This window comes from Mchenga conophoros, linkage group LG6 (genome assembly GCF_057382185.1).
Source record: "Mchenga conophoros isolate Kocher_MC1m ecotype Shallow Benthic linkage group LG6, M_conophoros_male_GT1.1, whole genome shotgun sequence".
NCBI classification, from domain to species: Eukaryota; Metazoa; Chordata; class Actinopteri; order Cichliformes; family Cichlidae; genus Mchenga; species Mchenga conophoros.
The window spans coordinates 39754310-39776575 of record NC_140531.1 but is presented as its reverse complement, the minus strand read 5'-3'; the positions used below and the strand labels follow the sequence as shown (position 1 = coordinate 39776575).

Here is a 22266-nt window from a genome sequence, read left to right as displayed (position 1 = left end):
GCACAACAATTCTGCACTCATTTAGTCACAGTAATACAAGCAGGAGCAATAATCATGCCACACTCTGGAACCTTCGAAACAGGGTGGCAGGTTGACTTTTGATAACAGATATGACCTGATACTGCACCTCCAGTGTGGAAACAGTCAAAACAACACAAGCTGATATAAGCTGACAGACTATAGTCTATATATGGACCTAGATCCAAAAATATTAGATTCTAAAAGACTTATAATAAACCTTGATAGCTTAATTTTTTACTGTTAAAGAGTCATGTCAAATAAAAATTGCATTAGAAACAACTTACAGGACTACACATAATAAGATGACTCATGATGACCAAGGCAAAAGTCAGAACATTATCCAGACTGGCTGATGTGAGGAGCCTCTTTATGCCGTAATATTCAGCTCTATCAGAGCTTTCAGAAAAGTCACTTTCGCAGTTTTATTTTCTGACATGCTTACGTAATCGCTGTTAACGCCTCTAAGTTTCCTCAGAGCTCTCTATCTGATAACCGATGAACGTGGGATTAGTTCCCTTCTGTCAGTGACCGCTCATGTTTTTCTAGTTTCTAAAAGTAGAATGGGAGGCAGAGCCTTCAGGGATCAGACCCCTCTACTCGGAAACCAGCTCCCAGTCAGGATTCAGGAAACAGATGCACTTTTTACTTTTAGGATCAGGCTTTAAACTTTCCTTTTTATTAAAGCTGATGTTAGTGTTGAATCAGGTGACCCTGAACTGTCTCTTAGTTTCTGCAGAACTTCCCATGATGCACTGAGCACTTCTTCACTCACCTCTTTCGATTCCTCAGATGTTGATACATTTCTCTACACCTTACTGGTCACTGCAGATGGCTGCCCCTCGCTGAGCCTGGCTCTGCTGGAAGTTTCTTCCTATTAAAAGTGAATTTTTCATTCCCTCTGTCGCAAAATGGTTACTCATAGGGGTTCATTTGATACCTGAGGTTTTCTCCAGAATCCTGTACAGTATAAAGCACTTTGAGGTTACTGTTGTTGTGATTTGGTGCTATATAAATAAACTCGATTCAGTTTCCTGGCAGCAAGCCTTTCTGACTAGAGCAGTAATGTTTGAGCATATTAGTATTCATCCATAACCCTCTTCATTCATCCATGCATCTCAATTATCACGCAATTATGAAGTGACACCCACAATTTATGGATTATGCTAACCCACAGTATTTGTATACGAGGAAGTGACTGCAGGAAACAGTGGACTGTCCGGTCAATATTTCAGGAGGATAAAAGATTCAGTGTGTGCTAAAGCAGTGATACTGGTTAAACAAATACTGAATACACAAAGCTTTTCAGTGTCTAACCTCTCACCTTTAAATTTTGTTTCCTATAAGGAAAAAGAGGCTTTCCTGTTCATTCTAAATACAATCACTGAACAGCTGAACAGCTTTTTTGCCCGCTTTGAGTCTCAAACACAGCAGTCAGCCACACCACGCCAGTGACCACCACAACCCACACCAGCCTCTAATAACTCCCCACTTATTCTTGAGACACAGGATGTGATGTCACACCTCTGTGCAGTGAACCCCAGGAAGGCTGCAGGTGGAGTACCTGGGAAGGTGCTCAAGGAATGTGCCTCGCAGCCAGCACAGGTCTTCACTGACATCTTCAACCTGTCTCTGGAACAAGCCGTTATCCCATCGTGCTTGAAATCTGCCATAATCATCCCCATCCCCCAAAAAGTCACCCATAACCAGTCTCAATGATTTCCACTCAATTGCACTAACCCCTGTCATCAGTAAGTGTTTTGAGGAACTGGTTCTGTGGCACACTGTAGCCTACTACTACCCCTACTGCTCATTACGCTGCTCCTTGGACTTTAGCATGAACTCATGTCCGTGTTTAAATTGTCGGTGCTCAAACTGTCTGTCTGTGTCACTCCGGTATTGTGTATTTTTTTTATTTGTATGATTATTTTATTGTATAGCTTATTAAAATGTGCTGAGTATATGTGCACTTTTACAGAGCTGCTTTTAATCTTGCTATACTGTGTATAATGACGATAACGGCTTTCAACTTCAACTTCAGTCCACACGTGTCCTGAGCTCGAGCTGGCGGGCTGAAGCAGCGTGACAGTTTGTCACGTTCACACTTGGTTTGGCCACATCCTGAAATCTGTCACATCAGAAACACCAAAACATCTTTATGCCAAGTTAGGATGAACTTCCTCACAGCTTTACTACACGATGTAATGAAACCATACAGAGGTTCTGTTAATAAAAATATCAGTTGACAAATAAAGGTTACATTCCAAATCTGGAGAGTTAGTGTTTGTTGATATTTCTGTTACTCTTACATCTACAGTCATGTGGAAAAAAAACCCACCCCATCAGTTCCTAAGTTTCACATATAAGTACAATACTTTAGCTTGTAACACCATTTGAAATAATCAGCGTGGAGGAATTTGGTCCCACTCTTGTTTCAGTTCATTGAAGTTTGTGGGTATTCATTCACGCACAGCATTTCAGTCAGTGTGATGTCTGCACTTTAACCGGGTCACTGCAGCACCTTGATTCTGGTGATTCCTGGTATTCCTCTTTGGCAGAAAGGTCCAGACGCCAATCTACCAAGAACGTCTGCTTTGATAACTTAATCAAGTGTATTTGATTATCAGCTGCTGCTTTCCCTCTTGATTCCTATGGAAGCAGTAAGGACATAAATGTTCACACACCGCTTCTATTTTTTGGCTCAGCTTTTGCTAAATAAATGATGACGGGGTGTAAAATGCTATGTTTCCTGACTTTTAGGACCTGCTCAGGTGTACATGATTTCTTTATCATGTCTCTCACATGACTATAACTGTTAGTTTCCACCTCGTGTGCAGCTAGCTTTCATGGAGGGGCAATCAGTTTATTTTATCAAGGTCAGTTTTTTAAAGGCAAATACTGCCCTCACTGACTGTTAGCGCTCTAAACTTAATTTACTTTTTTTTATCATATGTTTAACTTTTATGTGATCAGGCCAGACGGCCCTGAATTGTCTGCTTTATATGATAATCACAGCAATTCATGGAAGATTCAAATAAAATCGCATGTCTGCATGCATATTTATAAATAGTGTGGGTTTCATGTAACTATAAGGTTGGCAAAGAAAAGATAGAAGTCTTTGAAGGTTAAAACATTCAACGGTCACTTCAACATTAGATACAAGCACACAGTGGAGCAAATATTCATGTAATAAGATGAAGGTTATGGGGTACTGTCTGGCAGAGCAAATATGTGTGTGTTTGAGTGTGTGTATGTTTACTTGGCTATTAAAAAAAGGTATGAAAGACACCCCAGAATGTGCTGAAGTACTCCAGCGTTAGAGCAGATGGTTAAACAAACTCAAGTCATATGAGAGTCAGTTGGTTTTAAACACAACTAACTGCCTGGACCCACAGATCCAAAAACATGTGAACCATTACTGGGCCAGAGCACAGCAGAGGATGCCAACACTCAGCTGCAGTTGGTCTGATTCAGATGGCTGATTCGGGGGAGTTTGATTTGTTTGGTATATCACTGATATTACTAATGTCACTAGCCTGGCTGTAGCTCAGCAGGTAGGTAGAGCAACCTTCTACTAATAGGGAGCTCTGTGATTTGCTCGTCGGCTCCAATCTCAATGCCAAAGTGTCCTTGGGCAAGATGAACCTTAATTTGATGATGCATTCATTAAGGTAGGAAGGTTAGAGAGAAAACACTTTGGCATAGAAAAAAGTGCCTCTAGGAATGAGTGAGTGAATGAAACAAGTTGTGGGAAGCACTTTGACAGCTTAAGTAGAGTAGAACAGTGCAATATAAGAACCAGTCCATTACTTTCTGGTATTGTGGCAATACTGCTAACAACAGGTGAGTACTGACATGTCTAGAATCATATTAGCAGTCATTTAGTGTGGCTTTATACTTATAAGTTGAATATTTACTCTATTTTTAGTTTGATCTAGATTCAAGAAAATCTTGGCTTTATAGCTGCTAAGTCCTGAAACAGGGTCACCAAAACATAACACACACATAAGCTCCAGAAGTGCTTCTGCCTTCTCTGGGACTGAGGTCATTTAAGATGGTCTGAGATGAAGTGAAAAATTATCATATAGTCAGATTAATTAAAATTAGAAATTTTGAAAATCAAGTCCTGTTTGTAAGGTTTATTGTTCCCATTTTAAACAGCATTCCTGCATTTTCAGGAAGTGGCGTGTAAGATCATTCCTTGAGTAAATGCTCTTAGTTCCAATAGTTTATACTGTACACTCAGCATATACTGCAGCTGATAACATAACAGTGTTGAACTGGATGAGCAGTTGTGGATAAGCTTAAATCACAGAACTGGAAAGATGTGAAGAGGCAAAGTGAAAATGTGATTGTTCGTATGGTTGACTGCAGCTGGAAGTTCAGTAATAATCATGACAAACAAAGCAGGAGGACACGATGAAAGATGAGGAGACTCTGATGGAGGTTAACCACGCTCACGGTTCGGCCATTTAGCTGAAGCCGTGTCATTAAAACTTAATGGTATTTTAATAAGGAGGTTTGCAGAGGCAGAGAGAGATGACAGTTCATCTTTAAATATATTCATTTAAAAAAAGAAAGGAAAGTCCAATGGCAGTTACCATGACAACAGCACCTGTGAAGGCCCTTTGAGCCGCTGAGGTTACTGGAAGAGGACATTTGATTAAAGGGACCTCTGACTCTGACGTGGGTTTATAATCAAAAAAGCGGATGATGATGTCATGGCAAAATTACTGATATGTTCCGTTTCTAATGGATACGATGTGAGAGGATGTTTAAATGTAACTTTAAGTGAGATGGTAAACAACAATGTGTCATTTCCTCCACAGTAGAGGTGTCAAACATGAGGCCTAGATGCCAGAATCGGCTGGAAAAGACTCCAATCCGGCCCGCTGAAACCAGTAATCACTTATTTATTTCTATATAATAAGATGCAAGGCTTTGGGGTGCTGTGCGTTTGTGGCGGATAGCTTAAATTTTGTATTTTAATCAATTTTACAGCTTGTCCTATTGATAAGGAGCTCCCCCACACCAAAGTAAAGTCCCTGTTTTCACCATCTACAACTGAAATTTCAGATTATTTTAATGAGCTACCAGAATGTTTTCTGTAATTTTACACATTTATTTCTTACAATTTAAACCCAAAGAGTCACACTGACAGAATGACCTGACCACCAAACATCCCAGCTCCCAGTCTGATAATGCATAAATAGGAAATATCTCGATGCGCTGAAGCTCCATAAAGAATCTGCTGGCAGTGCATAACCACCAGAAACATCAGATCCACAGTTTTCCTGGAAAACAATGTTAAGTCTGTAGTTTTAATGTGGAAGCTGATTGGTTTAAGATTATTTTCCCACAAATATGGAAAGAATCAGTTCTGTGTTATTAATGAGAAACAGATAATAGCATATTTTTGGTTGAAGTCCTCAGTGGAACAGTTGAAGTGTATAAAGATGTCAGCGTTTTTTGTTTTTCCCAGATTCATTTCAAATGATGTTTTTCAATTTAAATTAAATGTATGCCTCAGTACTTTAAACTATTATAAGGTTTGGCTGGTACAGATCTTAAATCTTTTTATTATCTTTTTATTAAATTATTTATATTGAGAGAATGTGTTTTCTAATTTAATCCAAAAGATAAAAACACCCTGGGCAATGTTGTCACAGGTCTCATAAAAACCAGTCACAAAATAATTATCCAGCCATCATAACACTTGGGCAAGCAACATACCCTATGTATGTAAAATGAGGCTATCCAGAAAGCCAGCAACGTGCGTCACAAGCCTGAATATCAGTGCTACCAGTAACATAACAAAATGCATCCTGGTGTAAAATCAAAACTAGATGATTTAAAACATTCTTAGAGTCTAAACTACTGCCTGCGTTTCCGGATTCAAATGTGCAAAGCGCCAGATTTGATACAATTGTTCTGAACTTCACATGAAGTTTTTCATTTTCTACAACAAAGATTAAAACAAACAAACAAACTGTATTATACATATGCAGAGTCATGCAAGCTACAAAGTGATGCTTGCGATATACACACAGGCCCTTTATCTGCAGAGCACTTCTACTTTTGCTTGGTGACCTTGCATAAAAAAGATCACACGGACTTTCTTTTTTAGTGCCACATCATCCTTAAGCTGATTTACCAATACACTCGTTTTTCACTTTTTCAATAATTACATCCTGGTATAAAAGTGCATATTTTTATAAATGCATCTGAGAGAGAATCTGGAACATCATAATATTTTTCATAATTTGATATCTTAGATTCAAACTATTGCAACTGCTCTTTGCGTTAAACTGCATTACACCGGTACACGAGATTGAGCTGAAAAACATAAACTATAATATTATATGAAACCATAAACTATACTATTTTACATGTAACGCAGAGGGAGGAGAGGGGAGGGGCTGGAGCTGCATCTAATAACCAGCTTGCAAAATAAAACAAAATTAAAAACAAACAAACAACAAACACAAAAAAACGAGACATCATGATATAGACGAATTATTTGCACCGATGTGTTTTCTAAATTCTATCACACACATATACATGAAAAGTGAGCGTGAGGGCCCTCGGGGCGCCTGCTTGCTGCTGCTGCTGCGCTGAAGTCTCACACACAACCTGTCGAAAGGGAAGGGGAGCGGGCAACTTCCAAATAGTGCACATTTCATTCATAATGTTGTCAATCCAAGCCCATTATGTTAATTATTTTTTCTTGGGTTGTGTGAAATACCAGGAAAAAAACCCTATACAAACCGAATCTGTGCACTAAGGTTAGGTCTGTTAGGTTATGTCGTGGTAATTCTCGAGTTAGCGGATGGGTGTTGATACTGGAGTGCAAAATTAACACTGATGGACAAGAAAATGTCAAAGTCATCAGTTTAGAAGAAAAAAGAGAAGAGGAGGAGAAACGACCAAAAGATAGAGGTAAGCAGATGTGTCGTTGGATAATGGCAGGTATTATGTATAACATGTATCCTGAAACAAGATAACATTAATTATTAGTAGGGATAGTGAGAACCTCTGTTTATGTTTGATAGGCATTTGGCTATGATAGCAAACAGACGGCAGACATTGATGTGGCTTATTGAATCTTTTGGACTGTGTTCAGAACAATATTAATTAGCCATTAATTTGAAGAGATGTATTGTTGATTAGTCTCCTCTTCTCAATGTACGAAGAATGACCAGAGGGAGCGTTTGCCCAGGGCACCAAATGGGCTAGACCGCCTCTGCAGCCCACCAGAAATGGACAACAGAAGACTGAAAAATTGTTGCAGTTTTCCCACAATCTTCAGATACAATGCAGGTTTAAAGCACCTCGGCACTGTTTTCATTGGTTCTCATGGAAGATAAGTGTCTCAAAAGGTGAACTTGGCTTTCAAAACAGATTACATACTAGCAGAAGGCAAAAAATTAAAACACAGGGAGCTTAAGCTGGCCTGGTTACCACACTGACCACAACAACAATCTGGTGGGGACTTGTGACTTCAGATGGTGTTTAAAAAAGATTACCAGATGGAAAGCAGGTGACAGGTGACAAATGGGAACTAAGGAGACACCACTAGTGGGTGGGGCTTGCACAAGACCCACCTTTAGCCACCTTCAGTGGGAAAAGAAGAAGAAGAACAAGAAGAAAAAAACTACAACTAAAAATACATATACAGCAGCCCCAAACCGTGACAAAGTCACGTTTCTGTTTTGTTTACTAATCCCTGTCCATGAACTACCCCGGCCTTAAAGCTCTCCAACCACTTGGTGCGGGACAGTATTTAAAGTCACTTACTGTAAGTGTGCAAAGTTTACACCTCGTGAGTCACTTGCAAAGGCCCTGGTTTGAAATTGCCCCGGGCCATTTGTTGGGTGTCTTCTCACAGTTGGCTTGTAGTAATAAAGGCCAAAAAGGCCCAAAAATTAATTGATGAACTAATTTTTCACCCTCACTCTGAGACAGCATGTTTCTAATTTTAGTGATACGAGCAAACCCCTTACACTTTATTAATAAATAAAACTTGGTATCATATGCACTGCAATGAAAATGTATGCAGTGTTTTCAAATAATATTGCCCCACACAAGCATGAAGATAGCTCTGGTCTCAACATGGAACCCTGTGAAATTAATTCTATCAATGATTTAAACTAGCAGAGCACATTTCTTTGATTTTATTAAATAATATTGGTTAGACTATAAAACAATTATGCATAACCTTCAGTGGGGTTTCAGTGTCATGATGAATTCTAAACCCTGACTAAAACTCTTCAAATAAACCTTTCCTCTGCAATTATCATGTCAAGTGAGGCTGTGTGGCAGGCAGGATGAGGACCCGAACATCGGACTCAAACAAAAGGTGGAACTCAAAAGGGCAACTTTATTTGCTGGAGAAAACTCAGACATCAAATACAAAAACTAAGCAGGAACTAGAAACAAGAAACTAAAATCTTGAAAGCTAGGAAACTAACCAGGACCACAGGACTAGGAATTGTCATGAGCACGGAGGAGACACACAGCAATGAAGGTATACAAAGCAACAAAGGGCAGAGGAAAACACAGGACTTAAATACACAAGGGATTAACGAGGGAATCATTAAAGAAAACCAGAACCTGAATATTAAGAATAAAAAACACAAACACAATAATTTGGTCTGCAGTTAGCTGAAACAACTAACTGACCTTCAAAGTAAGAGAAAGGTAGTGGTGTGTAGCCTGTAACAGAGATCAACTGATCAAATTCACCATTGTTGTAGGAACTTGGCCATGCTGATGATTTAGAGGAAGACACTACTTAATTTAGTTTGGAAAGCTTGACAGAAGAGAAAATAAATATAAATAAATATCAACAGTTATTAAAGTTGCTGTATTTAATGAAAGGCCCGCTGGAATCCTGTGAATATTTTTTCTCTAATAATTATACATTTTTATTTATTCAGTAATAATTAAAATTTTCACCTGAACATACTATATTGTCAATAAAAACTTAAATGATTGGTAAAAAAAAAAAAATGGCACCACATCCCTACAGTAGATGTGGACTAAATGGTAAAAGTGTGTTTTTGGCTCGAAGTTGAGGAAACCGCTGCTTCTCATATCAAATGACTGAATGAAGCAAACTCTGTATTGTCTTAATATCCCTCCGCCAACGTAACAGAAAACTGAACCTGCCCCACAGGTTCGATGAGTGTGCGCAGCACGTGCACGTTTGCGCGCACTCATCGAACGTCAGCTTTGTGACCTATGAAGAACCCGAGAATTCAAACTGTAGACAGACTTTTGGCGTGAAGAAGCTTCAGCGGACAATCAAATACTTGGAAATGATTAGAAAAACGTGCAGTTTGCAATTGTGCTAAACGGTAAAGACATGACAGAATTTAGTGAAGTGAACAGAAGGAAATCTGTGGAAATCGTTTCGTTGCTTCAACCGGATAAGGTAAAAAATAAATGAATAAATAAAAAAAACATTTCTGGATAAATTACTTTTATTCCTGATAAAATAACCTTCAGTACATTGCTCTATCAAATAATATGTGAAGTCAAATTGTTAATATACTGTATATTGTTAGTGTGACATATCACACATATATTTTTGTCTTATCGGTTGTTGGATTTCATTAGTGAACTGCAGTGCAAAGCATTTAACAGTGACGATTTTAAAATCCCATTGCAGAACATTTTGTTATTGTGTCAAAGATTCCTAAAAACCTGACTGCCTTTTCTTTCTAGATGTTGGAATTGGATTGCAGGCATTTGAAATTGCCTCTTCTGACGCTGGAAAATCTTGGAAAAATCATCACCCCCTATGTGAAAGATGTTTCAGAGGAGTAAGTCACACATTTAAAGCCATCAAGCTTACAAGCAGCAAAAATGATCACTAATACACACATATACTCTGGTTAAATGTTTGTTTTCTCAACTATTTATCTTTTTTTCATCTTTTAGTCAGTGGGCGTCCTTAGCCGATGGTGACCCTGGATCAAAAGCTGTCATTCTGTTGTCCAACATGTGCCATGCGATTATAGAAGAAATTAGCGCCTTGGTCCTGGAGGTTGTAGAACCTCAGGTTCTTGCCAAGGGGCACAATCATGCATGTGGAGATAAGGTAAGTTTGCAGGATGGCTGCAGCTGCTGCAGAGTAACAGAAAATAATATTCAAGCCAGCTTCAGAAACACCCTTCATCACTGTTTTGGTGAAGCCCTGTCCACGGCACAAGGTAAGTCCCACAACTCGGATATATTAGTAAAGCTGTTTTCAGCAGAAATTACTAAAAGAGTCAACACATCGCTGGCTCGTATCACAGGGCCAGCTCCTACCCCACAAACCCATGACTCAGTGACAGGTATGAGCATTATACAAATGGTGTATAATGTGACTGAGAGTTTTAAATGCATCTTGAATGTCAGCAGAAAAATCACAGACAAGGCATCTGACAGCATGACATGCTCAGACTCTAACTGTAAGCAGACCTGCTGTCTAGATGTGGAGGAGGAGGAAGATGCAGAAATCCCACAAATAAGTGACTGTTCCTTAGAGAATTCATTGTGCACGGATAATCTGAGTCCTCCTCCAACTCCAGAGCTCCCTAAGTATTCAGAAACATTTGTCCCTTCAGCATTGATTTTAGCCTACCAGGAGAATTCTTCACCAAGTCTGGAGTCTCCTGACTGTCCAGTCAACATGACCTTTCTTACTGTGCTTCTTGCTAAGTTAGTCGACCATATTGCATCAAAAACCAGAACATCCATACTAAACGTGGACCTGATTCAATTAATGGGTGGTGTAACAATGAGGGCTGAAAAAGAACTGGATTCCATTCCCCCACCAAGTGTTGAAAACCTGCACATCCCCATCTATAAAAAGCTGTGCAAGGAGTTTGGATCCAAATACTTGTTGCAGGCTGCCATGGAATCTGGTGACGAAGCATTTGAGATTGCTGTTTCAGAGGTTTTAGTGTCACAGCTCCAGAAATCTTTAGTAAGGTCAAAGAATTCTGGGATGATATGGAGAGTTGTCAAGGATGGTAAACTTTCTCCAGTGCGTGAGATTCCAACACCAGAGTCCCCCAGTGAAGAAAGTAATGAACAAAAAATACCCCTGCCTTCAAGCACATCACCAGCCAGTACTCTCAAGAAGAGTACTGGCTGGTTTTCTCGTCTTTTCAACACGCTCAATAGAGCCCTGGACAGTGACATTCACAGACTTGACTATACAGTGACAAACCCACCCGTCTGGACAAACCCTGTTCTGTAATTTCTATCTTGAAAACTGATCTGAGGCTCATTTCTCAAGATAAGAAAAAATGCAATGTAGGGCTGTAGGGCACAGTAAGAAAGGTCATGTTGACTGGACAGTCAGGAGACTCCAGACTTGGTGAAGAATTCTCCTGGTAGGCTAAAATCAATGCTGAAGGGACAAATGTTTCTGAATACTTAGGGAGCTCTGGAGTTGGAGGAGGACTCAGATTATCCGTGCACAATGAATTCTCTAAGGAACAGTCACTTATTTGTGGGATTTCTGCATCTTCCTCCTCCTCCACATCTAGACAGCAGGTCTGCTTACAGTTAGAGTCTGAGCATGTCATGCTGTCAGATGCCTTGTCTGTGATTTTTCTGCTGACATTCAAGATGCATTTAAAACTCTCAGTCACATTATACACCATTTGTATAATGCTCATACCTGTCATTCACTGCCAGCCATTGGCAGTGAATGAGTTAAACCCATTGACTCATTCACTGCAATTGACGGCTATAGACGTCAATGGCAGTGAATGAGTTAAAATACCTCTTAGAAAGTTAAGTTAACAAAGGAGATCTGGAATTTTAAAAAGACCTACAAACAATCATCTTTTCAAAAGTTGGGACATGTGCAACTATTTAAAAATAGTGCACAGATAATGATTTTTGGACACATAAGCTGTAATCTTAAATGTAATACATTGGATAATTGAAAAAATGCTAATTTGCTTTCCTCAAAACACAAGGTAAGACAAGAGTACACTCACCATGTGTCTGTCACTGGCCAGTTGTTAATGTCTGACTGTGTCCATCCTAAATTAGCTCAGCTTGTTTAAACTAGTACCAACTTTTTGGAAAGATGGTTCTCTTTTCCATCACCCCCAACCGGTCGCGGCAGATGGCCCCGCCCCTTCCTGAACCTGGTTCTGCCGGTTTCTTCCTGTTAAAAGGGAGTTTTTCCTTCCCGCTGTCGCCACGTGCTTGTTCATAGGGGATCATCTGATTGTTGGAGGGCTTTTTTGTAGGGTCTTTGCCTATGGTGCTATATCTCTATAACATCGTACTGAATTCTAAGCACCATAGTGGTTCTGTGGGTGATCATCAGAGGAAGGTTTAGGAGTATTTTGCTCCCTCAGCCGCTCTCTGGGGTTCATCCTGTGTTCTTGGCTTTCCTCCAGATTCTCCTATTGGAAATTCCAAATTTATTACAAAAAACAATTGGAAAATAAAAGACAACAACAACTGAAAAATAACTTGGATCTGTTTTTTTCTTTCTGACTATTTTTAAAGCTTTTAGGCTGCATGTTTTAATTACTGTGAGGATAGGCTCTGATTTCAGTGGAGATTCAGTTTGCTCAGCATCACAAACATGCTTGTAGACGTTTTTTTTCACCATTTCACAATTATTCTGTTTGTTGTTAATTAAAAAAGTAAATAATAATCTAACAGTTATAGCAGTATTGTGCAAAAGTCTTGAACTACCCCATTTTTTAATAGCAACATAAACACACATACATAGTTACAATGCTATTATGATACATTGTGAGACACCATTGTGATCTGACATTCCATCCTATACTATGACATTGTCTTTGGTGCTCAGCTGAACTGTCAATGGTACACGATTGAGGAATTTATATAAAAATATTTGCTTATAACTTATAAATGTTGGCACTCACAGTGGCCTAGGCATTGTTTAGTTAAAGTTTCATCTAGATTGGGTCACTTGTCTTGGAGGAAATAGGGAACATACAAACATATAAGGCTAAAATATGTTTTGAGACTACAGACAGAATTTTTGGGTCGAGAATTGCTTTAAAAGCTTTTTTTAATAGTAAAAGACGACATGGTTTAGTCAAACAGTTTTGTAAGGATTATAACTAAACACTAGATGGAGACAAACACAAACTGAACTTCATGCCAGACACTGGTTTTATTAAAGTAAATGAAATTTAATACCGCGAAACTTCACATTTATTTGTTAACTAAAACACGGTTTAATTAGTGTCTAAACAACCTTAAAGTTTTGCAATGAGTTTTGGAAAAGAAGACAGCAAGATGGCTAAGGGTGGCAACCTTTAATCATTTACAGAATTGGACATTTTTCAACAACTTTTCTTAATTTGAAAATAAAAATCAACCCATTATGAACAATATTTATGCTAATAAGATATAATGTACTTTATGTAACTGCCACTGAAGGATGTCAGAGAGGAATACCTCAGGATCTTCCAAACTCCAGGGATGCGTGCCAAAGCTCTGATGAAGATGATGGTATGACAGAGTTCAGACAGCAGTTCTGATAATAAGAATGTCTAATACACGTCTTCCTGCAGACAATGTTCCCTCTCACTTTTCATGTGTCTGAGCAAACACACAAACTCCCTGAGCGGTTGATGGACCTGATGGGCCTGGGTCAGGGCTCATGCATTGTTCTTGGGTTTAATGAATATTATAATTTCTATCTGACTATGTGGATTGTTTATTGTTGTTGTTGGTGTGATCTGCTCCTGGTCCCTTGTTTCCCTGTCTCTGTGTTTGGGTGTGTGTGTTGCGGTGTGTGAGTTTTGCTGCCATACCAGGCCTGGAGAGTCTTCAGCCTTTGAGCCAGACACACCTGGTGTAATCAGCCACCTGTTGCCGATCGTCAAGGAAACACTACTCAAGAGAGGATCGGAGAGGCAGCCAGCGCGGGATTGTTAAACTAGGGACATAGTCAGTGCTCCTGCTCACAGTTACTGTGGTCGCTGAACTTCTCCTGTTGGAATGGTTAAAGTGTTTTTGTCGGCCGGTGGATGGGACGGTACTCACTGTGGACTCTCTCGTTTCCAGGTGGATTGTGGAAACGTGTGGCGGGAGCAGCACACTGTTGTACAAAGGCACCGAGGAGGACTAAACACTTACCACAGATCACGGCACGGGGATTAGGAACGAGCGCTCAGAGAACACAGACGCTGTGGATTGTTGGCACTGTTTTATAGTTTCTTTTCATTGTAAATAAACGCACCATCTCCATTCAGAAAGTCCTGCATTTGGGTCCTACTTTCCCCGCACTGTGACAGGAGCACTGTGAGCAACATCACACGTGTGCACTGTGGTCTCGCCAGCATCGCATCCATGCAAGTTACATAGTTTATCAAAAGAATCAAATTACAGCATTTACATTTCTGTTAGAATGTTTTAATTAAGTTCTTTAGCCCACTGACAGTGAAAATGACAAAGGTCTTCTTCATGACCTGTAGTATGTTAATGCTATTGGAAGTATAAATATTTAATTTTAGCTAAGGCAAAACATGAACTGCCAACCAAACCAACTATAAACTCCAATTTTGAAAACACAATTAACATTTTTAATGTAAAGCTCTGACTTGTATTATGAGTATGAGCCAGTGTGTGAAGCTCCTGCTGTGGTCTGTGGGAGAGTCCTGTAACTCTTTGTCTGCAAAATACAGTAAGTAATGACATGATTATTTGCATTTCTACTACTCATAAAGTAGCGACAGTATTTAATGATCAATATCCATAAATGAAATTTATAAATAAATGACACTAGATGAGCACAAATCCAACTGAGAACTTAAATTTCACCTTATTTTTCCTGTGTGTCCTTCTCACTTCTCCAGTGGCTGCACTTTGTTGTTCCTGTTCTGGAGGAATTGAGACATGTGCACCTTTTAGAGATAAAATTTTGTTCACATTAAAACTTTCACATTTACATAGTGACATGTGTACTGTTGCACAAGCATGTGATACTGTGAAAATTCAATTAACTCTGCAGAATATATAATTACACAGTTTTTTCACCTTAATTTTCCCGTCTGCCCTTCTCACGTGGTTGTATGCATCGTCCAAGTTGATGGCCTCATCTGCTTGCAGGTTTGACTTTATGCGCATCAGCAGGTCCAAATGGTCCACTTCAAGACGATTCCTGGAATCTGTTTTCATACGATTCATTAAACCAGGGGTGTCAAACTCAAATACACAGTGGGCCAAAATTCAAAACTGGAACAAAGTCGCGGGCTAACGTTAATATTTATTGAAATATATTTATTCCTCCAGATATAAGAATGAATCTTTTCTTATGGACTCAAACACGTTTTGCTGAAAAACTGAATATGGAACAAGCAAAGCTTAATACTAAACAATATATATATTAGCTGTATAATACCAGTAGGCCAGCTCTGATAGTAATTTGGTATGGCTTCGCGGGCCAAATGTAAGTAGGCTGTGGGCCAAATTTGGCCCGCGGGCCAGAGTTTGACACCTATGCATTAAACTAAAGCCTCTTTCCGAAGGGCCAGCTCTGTTCTAGGATGCCCTCTGGACCCAGTGGAGGTGGTGAGTGACAGGAGAACGGCGGCTAAGCTGTCATCCCTGATGGACAACATCTCCCACCCCATGCAGCAGACTGTGACAGCACTGAGCAGCTCCTTCAGTGGGAGACTGCGGCACCCACGGTGTGGGACGGAGAGATTTCGCAGGTCTTTCCTCCCCACTGCTGTCAGACTCCATAATAAAGACTTTAACTGATCAAGCACACACATCCATACATATGCAATAATACTAAGTGCAATAATCCTTTCTGTCATCGTTGTATTTTTACTCAGTTGTATATAGTATTTGTATTTGTATTCTATTTTTATCTTATTGTATATTTATTTTATTTTATTCTACTGTATATAGTATTTTATTTTATTCTATTCTGTACAGTTGTGTACTGTATTTATTCTTATTGTATTCTAATTTTTGCCTCATAACTTTTGCACTGTCCACTCCTGCTGTGACAAAACAAATTTCCCACGTGTGGGACTAATAAAGGTTATCTTATCTTATCTTATCTTATCTTTCGCAATCTGCACTGGATGCTTGAAATGTAGCACAAATCTACAAGCTGTGAGATGTGTTTTACCTCTTTACATTTTAGTGTTGCAGCCACCATATCTGAGAATGTGCTGATTGACCTGAGTTTAAGTTTTTGCCTCATTATGTACTTGAATTCAGCATATTCACTGTCACTGACCTCCACAAAATGTGGGTGGTGGAGAATTGCCTCATACTTCTTTGCCAGTGTGGCAATGTCTGCTGCTCCATACTCAGAGCTGATGTCTGAGCTCAATGCCTCAATGTCAAATGCAAACCACTCCATTAATTTATCCTCTGAAAAACGAGCACCCAAGTGATCGTAGAGGTTACGAATCAAACGAGTAATCTCACCGGTACTGATGAGGCCCTCATTGCCTCTCTGACACGGTCACTCCACTTAACATCCTTTACCTCTGTTGAGTATTGGGAACGCAACTTCACAATCTTTGCTCTTGCAAAGCAGAGCTCTTCCATCACAGTCAGGTTGCATTTTTGAAAAGAAAGACAGGTCTGCCAGCTCACGCAAAACATCTCAGAGAGCGGTAAGAGTAACCTTGACGTTTGAATTGGTTACCTTTTTGTAACAGTAACTTGCCACTGGATCTCTTTTATCACTGGATTCTGTCTTGCAGTAGACAGCCATCGCACTTTGTACAGAGGCCTGAATGACTTTGACAGTGTATCCTCATCAAGAATCTTTGCTAGGTCTTCTGATTTTCTCCTGTTTACTGTGGATCTAGAGAAAGTGAAATGAACTGTTCCACATCACGCATCAAAGGTACATCTTTCGACGCATCATCAAAGTCCTCTCTATGGACCACACAGTGTTGTTCAGTGAGTTGTGGTATTTGCCGATTTAATAAAGCTGCAAATCCGTTGTGCTTTCCTCGCATTACTGAGGCACCATCAGAGGTCAGCATCACCATTCTCTGCATGTCTAGTTCATGCTTGGTGTAAAACTGAGTTATTGCCTGCACATTATCCTGAAAGGTGCATGTTGTCAGCTGGATGATGCCACCAAACAGTTTTATAGTTGACGTTATTTTCCTCCCTGTATTTAATATACAGGACTAGCATTCTGTGCACTGTTATGTCTGTGCTCTCATCTATGATCAGGGTGTGCCAAGGTGCATTTTTAACTTTATACATCATCTCATTCTGCACTGTTTGATTCATTGAATTCACAAACTCAAAGGCATCATTTTTGCTTCGCCAGCTTTCTGGTATACTCATATACTTTGCCATGTGATTGTGAATTTGTTGAACCGATAGCATAGAATAATTCATGTTGATGGCATGTAGTAGAATATTGTTGATGAGAACTTTAACTTGCTCGGGGTTGGATTTCTTTACAGCTTGTTCCTGTTCTCTCGGTCTTTGGCGCTCTCCTCCAACAATGTACCCCATCCCCATCTTACACTTCTAACTGCTTTCTAATGACTTTTGTGCTGTCCACACTTTCCCCCCGAAAACTCGCTTGCTATTTTGGCCTCGCAACATGTTTTGCAGAGCGGGCCTTTCTCGCTCGAAAAAGAAAAAAATCTCACCCAGTTTTTTCTTCTGTTTGCAAAACCATCTTAAAAGAATTGCATTGCTTTTTTACTTTGGCTTGGTGAGGGCATGTGCCACTGCCTCTTCGTTTTGCCATTATTATAAAAGGTCAACATAAGCACCACATCGGCCACACCACTTACCTAGCTAAAACACCGGTGGCGGCACATAAAGATGCTACCGCGGTAAAGTGAGCCGTCATTTGTGAGCCGCGGTCAAGCCAGCCGCCTCTTATCCGCCGCATAAATTTCCTTGCGCTTTTACACCAGTCTTTACGGTAGCGCCTTTTCGCTTTATGTGCCGATTGAAAGCCTATACCCGCGCGCACGTGCACGCGCGCAAACAGTCGCACGCGCATGCGCGCACACAAATTACAATGAAACAGCCCGATACAGTCAATACAATTATGGAAATGTCAGAAATTCATTAAAAATCATCCTGAGTAGTTGAGGTCCAACTTTCAACACATCCCTCCTCTGGGACACCTACTGTACCTGTGTGCCAAGTTTCAGCCAGATTTACTGTAGAATTCCTCAGAAATTAAAGGGTACTTATATCCAATGCAATATAGCCAATACAATAGAATTATGTCAATTTTCAAAAATTCATTAAAAATCATCCTTAGTAGTTGAGGTTTCAACCCTTTTTCTAGTCAGTGGGTGTGTGGGCAGACAACTCTGGCTTGTCACCCAGTTGGATTTCCTGGTATTTGTAAGATGGCACTATCTACAAATCAGGACACATTAACTATGATATTTAAAAAATGACATGATGACATAGTCCTTGGTCAGTTTACCAAGCATTTCTCAGTTTTGTTCTTTATAGTTCTGTTCATCATATCATTGTTTGTGAGTCCTGGATTATTTGATGATATGTTTACATTATGTATTCTTTTGTTTTCAGTTCCATATTGCTTTTAAGTGTAGTTCTTTTTCAGCATTCCACAAGTGGATGGAAGACTTGTGAAAACACTCTAGTGTTAAAGCCAGTCTTGTCTTCATGTCTGTTTATGGTTTTGTCTGTGTCAAGCTCGTGTATCTTAGGTCTGTGTTTTAGTTTGGTGGCCTCTTGTCTCTTTCTTGTGTTGAGTCTTACGTCCACTGTCTTCTTATTCCCAATGTATCCCTGCTGTGTTACACAGCTGTCTCCAATTCCCCTAATCGCCATCCTATTTATACATTTTGCCAATCTCCCGGTCTGAAGTACTCGATTCTATTCTATTCTATTTATACAGGGAGTGCAGAATTATTAGGCAAGTTGAATTTTTGAGGAATAATTTTATTATTGAACAACAACCATGTTCTCAATGAACCCAAAAAACTCATTAATATCAAAGCTGAATGTTTGTGGAAGTAGTTTTTAGTTTGTTTTTAGTTTTAGCTATTTTAGGGGGATATCTGTGTGTGTGCAGGTGACTATTACTGTGCATAATTATTAGGCAACTTAACAAAAAACAAATATATACCCATTTCAATGATTTATTTTTACCAGTGAAACCAATATAACATCTCCACATTCACAAATATACATTTCTGACATTCAAAAACAAAACAAAAATAAATCAGCGACCAATATAGCCACCTTTCTTTGCAAGGACACTCAAAAGCCTGCCATCCATGGATTCTGTCAGTGTTTTGATCTGTTCACCATCAACATTGCGTGCAGCAGCAACCACAGCCTCCCAGACACTGTTCAGAGAGGTGTACTGTTTTCCCTCCTTGTAAATCTCACATTTGATGATGGACCACAGGTTCTCAATGGGGTTCAGATCAGGTGAACAAGGAGGCCATGTCATTAGTTTTTCTTCTTTTATACCCTTTCTTGCCAGCCACGCTGTGGAGTACTTGGACACGTGTGATGGAGCATTGTCCTGCATGATAATCATGTTTTTCTTGAAGGATGCAGACTTCTTCCTGTACCACTGCTTGAAGAAGGTGTCTTCCAGAAACTGGCAGTAGGACTGGGAGTTGAGCTTGACTCCATCCTCAACCCGAAAAGGCCCCACAAGCTCATCTTTGATGATACCAGCCCAAACCAGTACTCCACCTCCACCTTGCTGGCGTCTGACTGGAGCTCTCTGCCCTTTACCAATCCAGCCACGGGCCCATCCATCTGGCCCATCAAGACTCACTCTCATTTCATCAGTCCATAAAACCTTAGAAAAACCAGTCTTGAGATATTTCTTGGCCCAGTCTTGACGTTTCAGCTTGTGTGTCTTGTTCAGTGGTGGTCGTCTTTCAGCCTTTCTTACCTTGGCCATGTCTCTGAGTATTGCACACCTTGTGCTTTTGGGCACTCCAGTGATGTTGCAGCTCTGAAATATGGCCAAACTGGTGGCAAGTGGCATCTTGGCAGCTGCACGCTTGACTTTTCTCAGTTCATGGGCAGTTATTTTGCGCCTTGGTTTTTCCACACGCTTCTTGCGACCCTGTTGACTGTTTTGAATGAAACGCTTGATTGTTCAATGATCACGCTTCAGAAGCTTTGCAATTTTGAGACTGCTGCATCCCTCTGCAAGATATCTCACTATTTTTGACTTTTCTAAGCCTGTCAAGTCCTTCTTTTGACCCGTTTTGCCAGCCTAGGCTTATTGCAGCACAAATAAGGGAAGATTCAGGGGCACCTGATCCACTATAACTGTATTATTTGTCAAAACTGAGGGTGTTAATGCTAATCTCAAAAGCAGAGATGGGTGTTTGTCTTCTGAATTAATTTAGAATAGAATAGAATTCAACTTTATTGTCATTGCACATGTCACAGGTACAAGGCAAGAAAATGCAGTTTGCATCCATCCAGAAGTGCTTTAGCCATAATATAGATATATTAGAATATATATTAGCAATAATATAGGTATGTAAGTATATTACAGAAATGGGTCTATTATGGTATGTTACAATGTACACGGTATGAAGGTATGTTATGAATATGCTATAACTATAAGTATAGTTACAGGCTGTAGTGAGTACAAACTATGTGCAGGCTATGAACAGGATATAAATATAAAAAACTATACAGAATATGAAATAAAAAAAACTATACAGAATATGAGATATACAGCTATACAGAAATGTGAACTATGCAGATTATAAACAGTTGTAGAATTAAAAATGATCGTATTGTACAGAATGATGTGAGCTGCATCCACAGAAGAGAGGTCTAAGAGATGAAGACTCTGATTACCGTTCAACCTTAAAATTCTATAGGAACCACAAGTACACCTAATATTCCAAAATTAAAATCTGGATTTCAGAGCGAGTCAGTGAAGAAAAGCAAATATGCTGTCTCTTTATAGTCCCTGTCATGACTCTCTCAGCAGCACTTTTGATCCATCAATATTAAACAATTATTGATGCAGCAGATTGAGATGAAACCTGGCCCAGAGGTACAGTAGGTGTCCCAGAGAAGGAATCTGTTGAAAGTTGGACCTCAACTACTCAGGATGATTTTTAATGAATTTTTGAAAATTGACATAATTATATTGTATTGACTGTATTGAATTGAATATAAGTTTCCTTTAATTTCTGACAAATTCTACAGTAAATCTGGATGAAACTTGGCACACAGGTACAGTAGGTGTCCCAGAGAAGGGATGTGTTGAAAGTTGGACATCAACTACTCAGGATGATTTTTAATGAATTTTTATACAAAGCGAAAAGGCGCTACCGTAAAGACTGGTGTAAAAGCGCAAGGAAATTTATGCTGCGGATAGGAGGCGGCTGGTTTGACCGCGGCTCACAAATGACGGCTCACTTTACCGCGGTAAGATGCTGTCATAGCCCGTCAATGACTTTGATTAGCTGCGTACATACGTATGCGAATCGCATCCTTGGCTGGAGCAGCCAGTCACCCGTCACTCACTGACTCGCACTGCAAAATAGTACAGAATGAATTGTTATGTGTTCATTTTATTGTCGATTCAGTGCAGATTTTCTGTGCGTGGAGACTGTGTCAGCCGTGCGCAACTGAGCGCGTGGGCAACGTAAAGGGAGCAGTGCCTGGAGACATCTTTTGTGGCATCTAGATGATATCAGAAGTGGTGTGGATTTTATTCTTTTAACAGTTGCTAACTTGGCCCATGTTTATTCTGATATTAGCTTTGATTAGCATTTTCTGTTAACCTAGAAGTCATTTGGATGATGTCCATCAGCATGAATGTTCTCATCTGCCAAGAAATCTGCTCCAAACGCAAGTGCTGCCTTCCTCTACCCGTACCTGAGTTGTTTGTTGACCTTCTTTGTTAAATCTGTGAAATGCTGAAACTACAAATAAACTAGTGCACTTTTTTGTTCCTCGCATTCCTCTATCTTTGAGTCAAATGTTTAGTGCTGTTTGTACTTAGTTCTGGAGCTGTCAGTAAGAAACTAACATGGTGACTCATTACGGGTCAGCGAACTTTATAGACATTTACACTTAGGAGTGTACTCACTTTTGTTGCCAGCGATTTAGGCAATAATGGCTGTGTGTTGAGTTATTTAGAGGGGACAGCAAATTTACAATGTTGTACAAGCTGTACACTGACTACTTTACATTGTATCAAAGTGTCATATCTTCAATTGTCCCATGAAAAGATATAACAAAATATTTTTAAAAATGTGA

The 22266-nt window shown here is 39.7% G+C and overlaps 1 protein-coding gene across 1 annotated transcript; it reads left to right on the top strand.

Annotated features, from left to right (window-relative positions):
• The first annotated feature begins 9747 nt into the window (after positions 1–9747).
• On the top strand, positions 9748–11272 carry LOC146573292 (uncharacterized). Its single transcript, XM_085278527.1, has 3 exons — positions 9748–9845; positions 9964–10624; positions 10658–11272. The coding sequence occupies exons 1-3, from the start codon at positions 9748–9750 to the stop codon at positions 11270–11272; spliced, it is 1374 nt and encodes a 457-aa protein (XP_085134653.1).
• The last annotated feature ends 10994 nt before the right edge of the window (positions 11273–22266 follow it).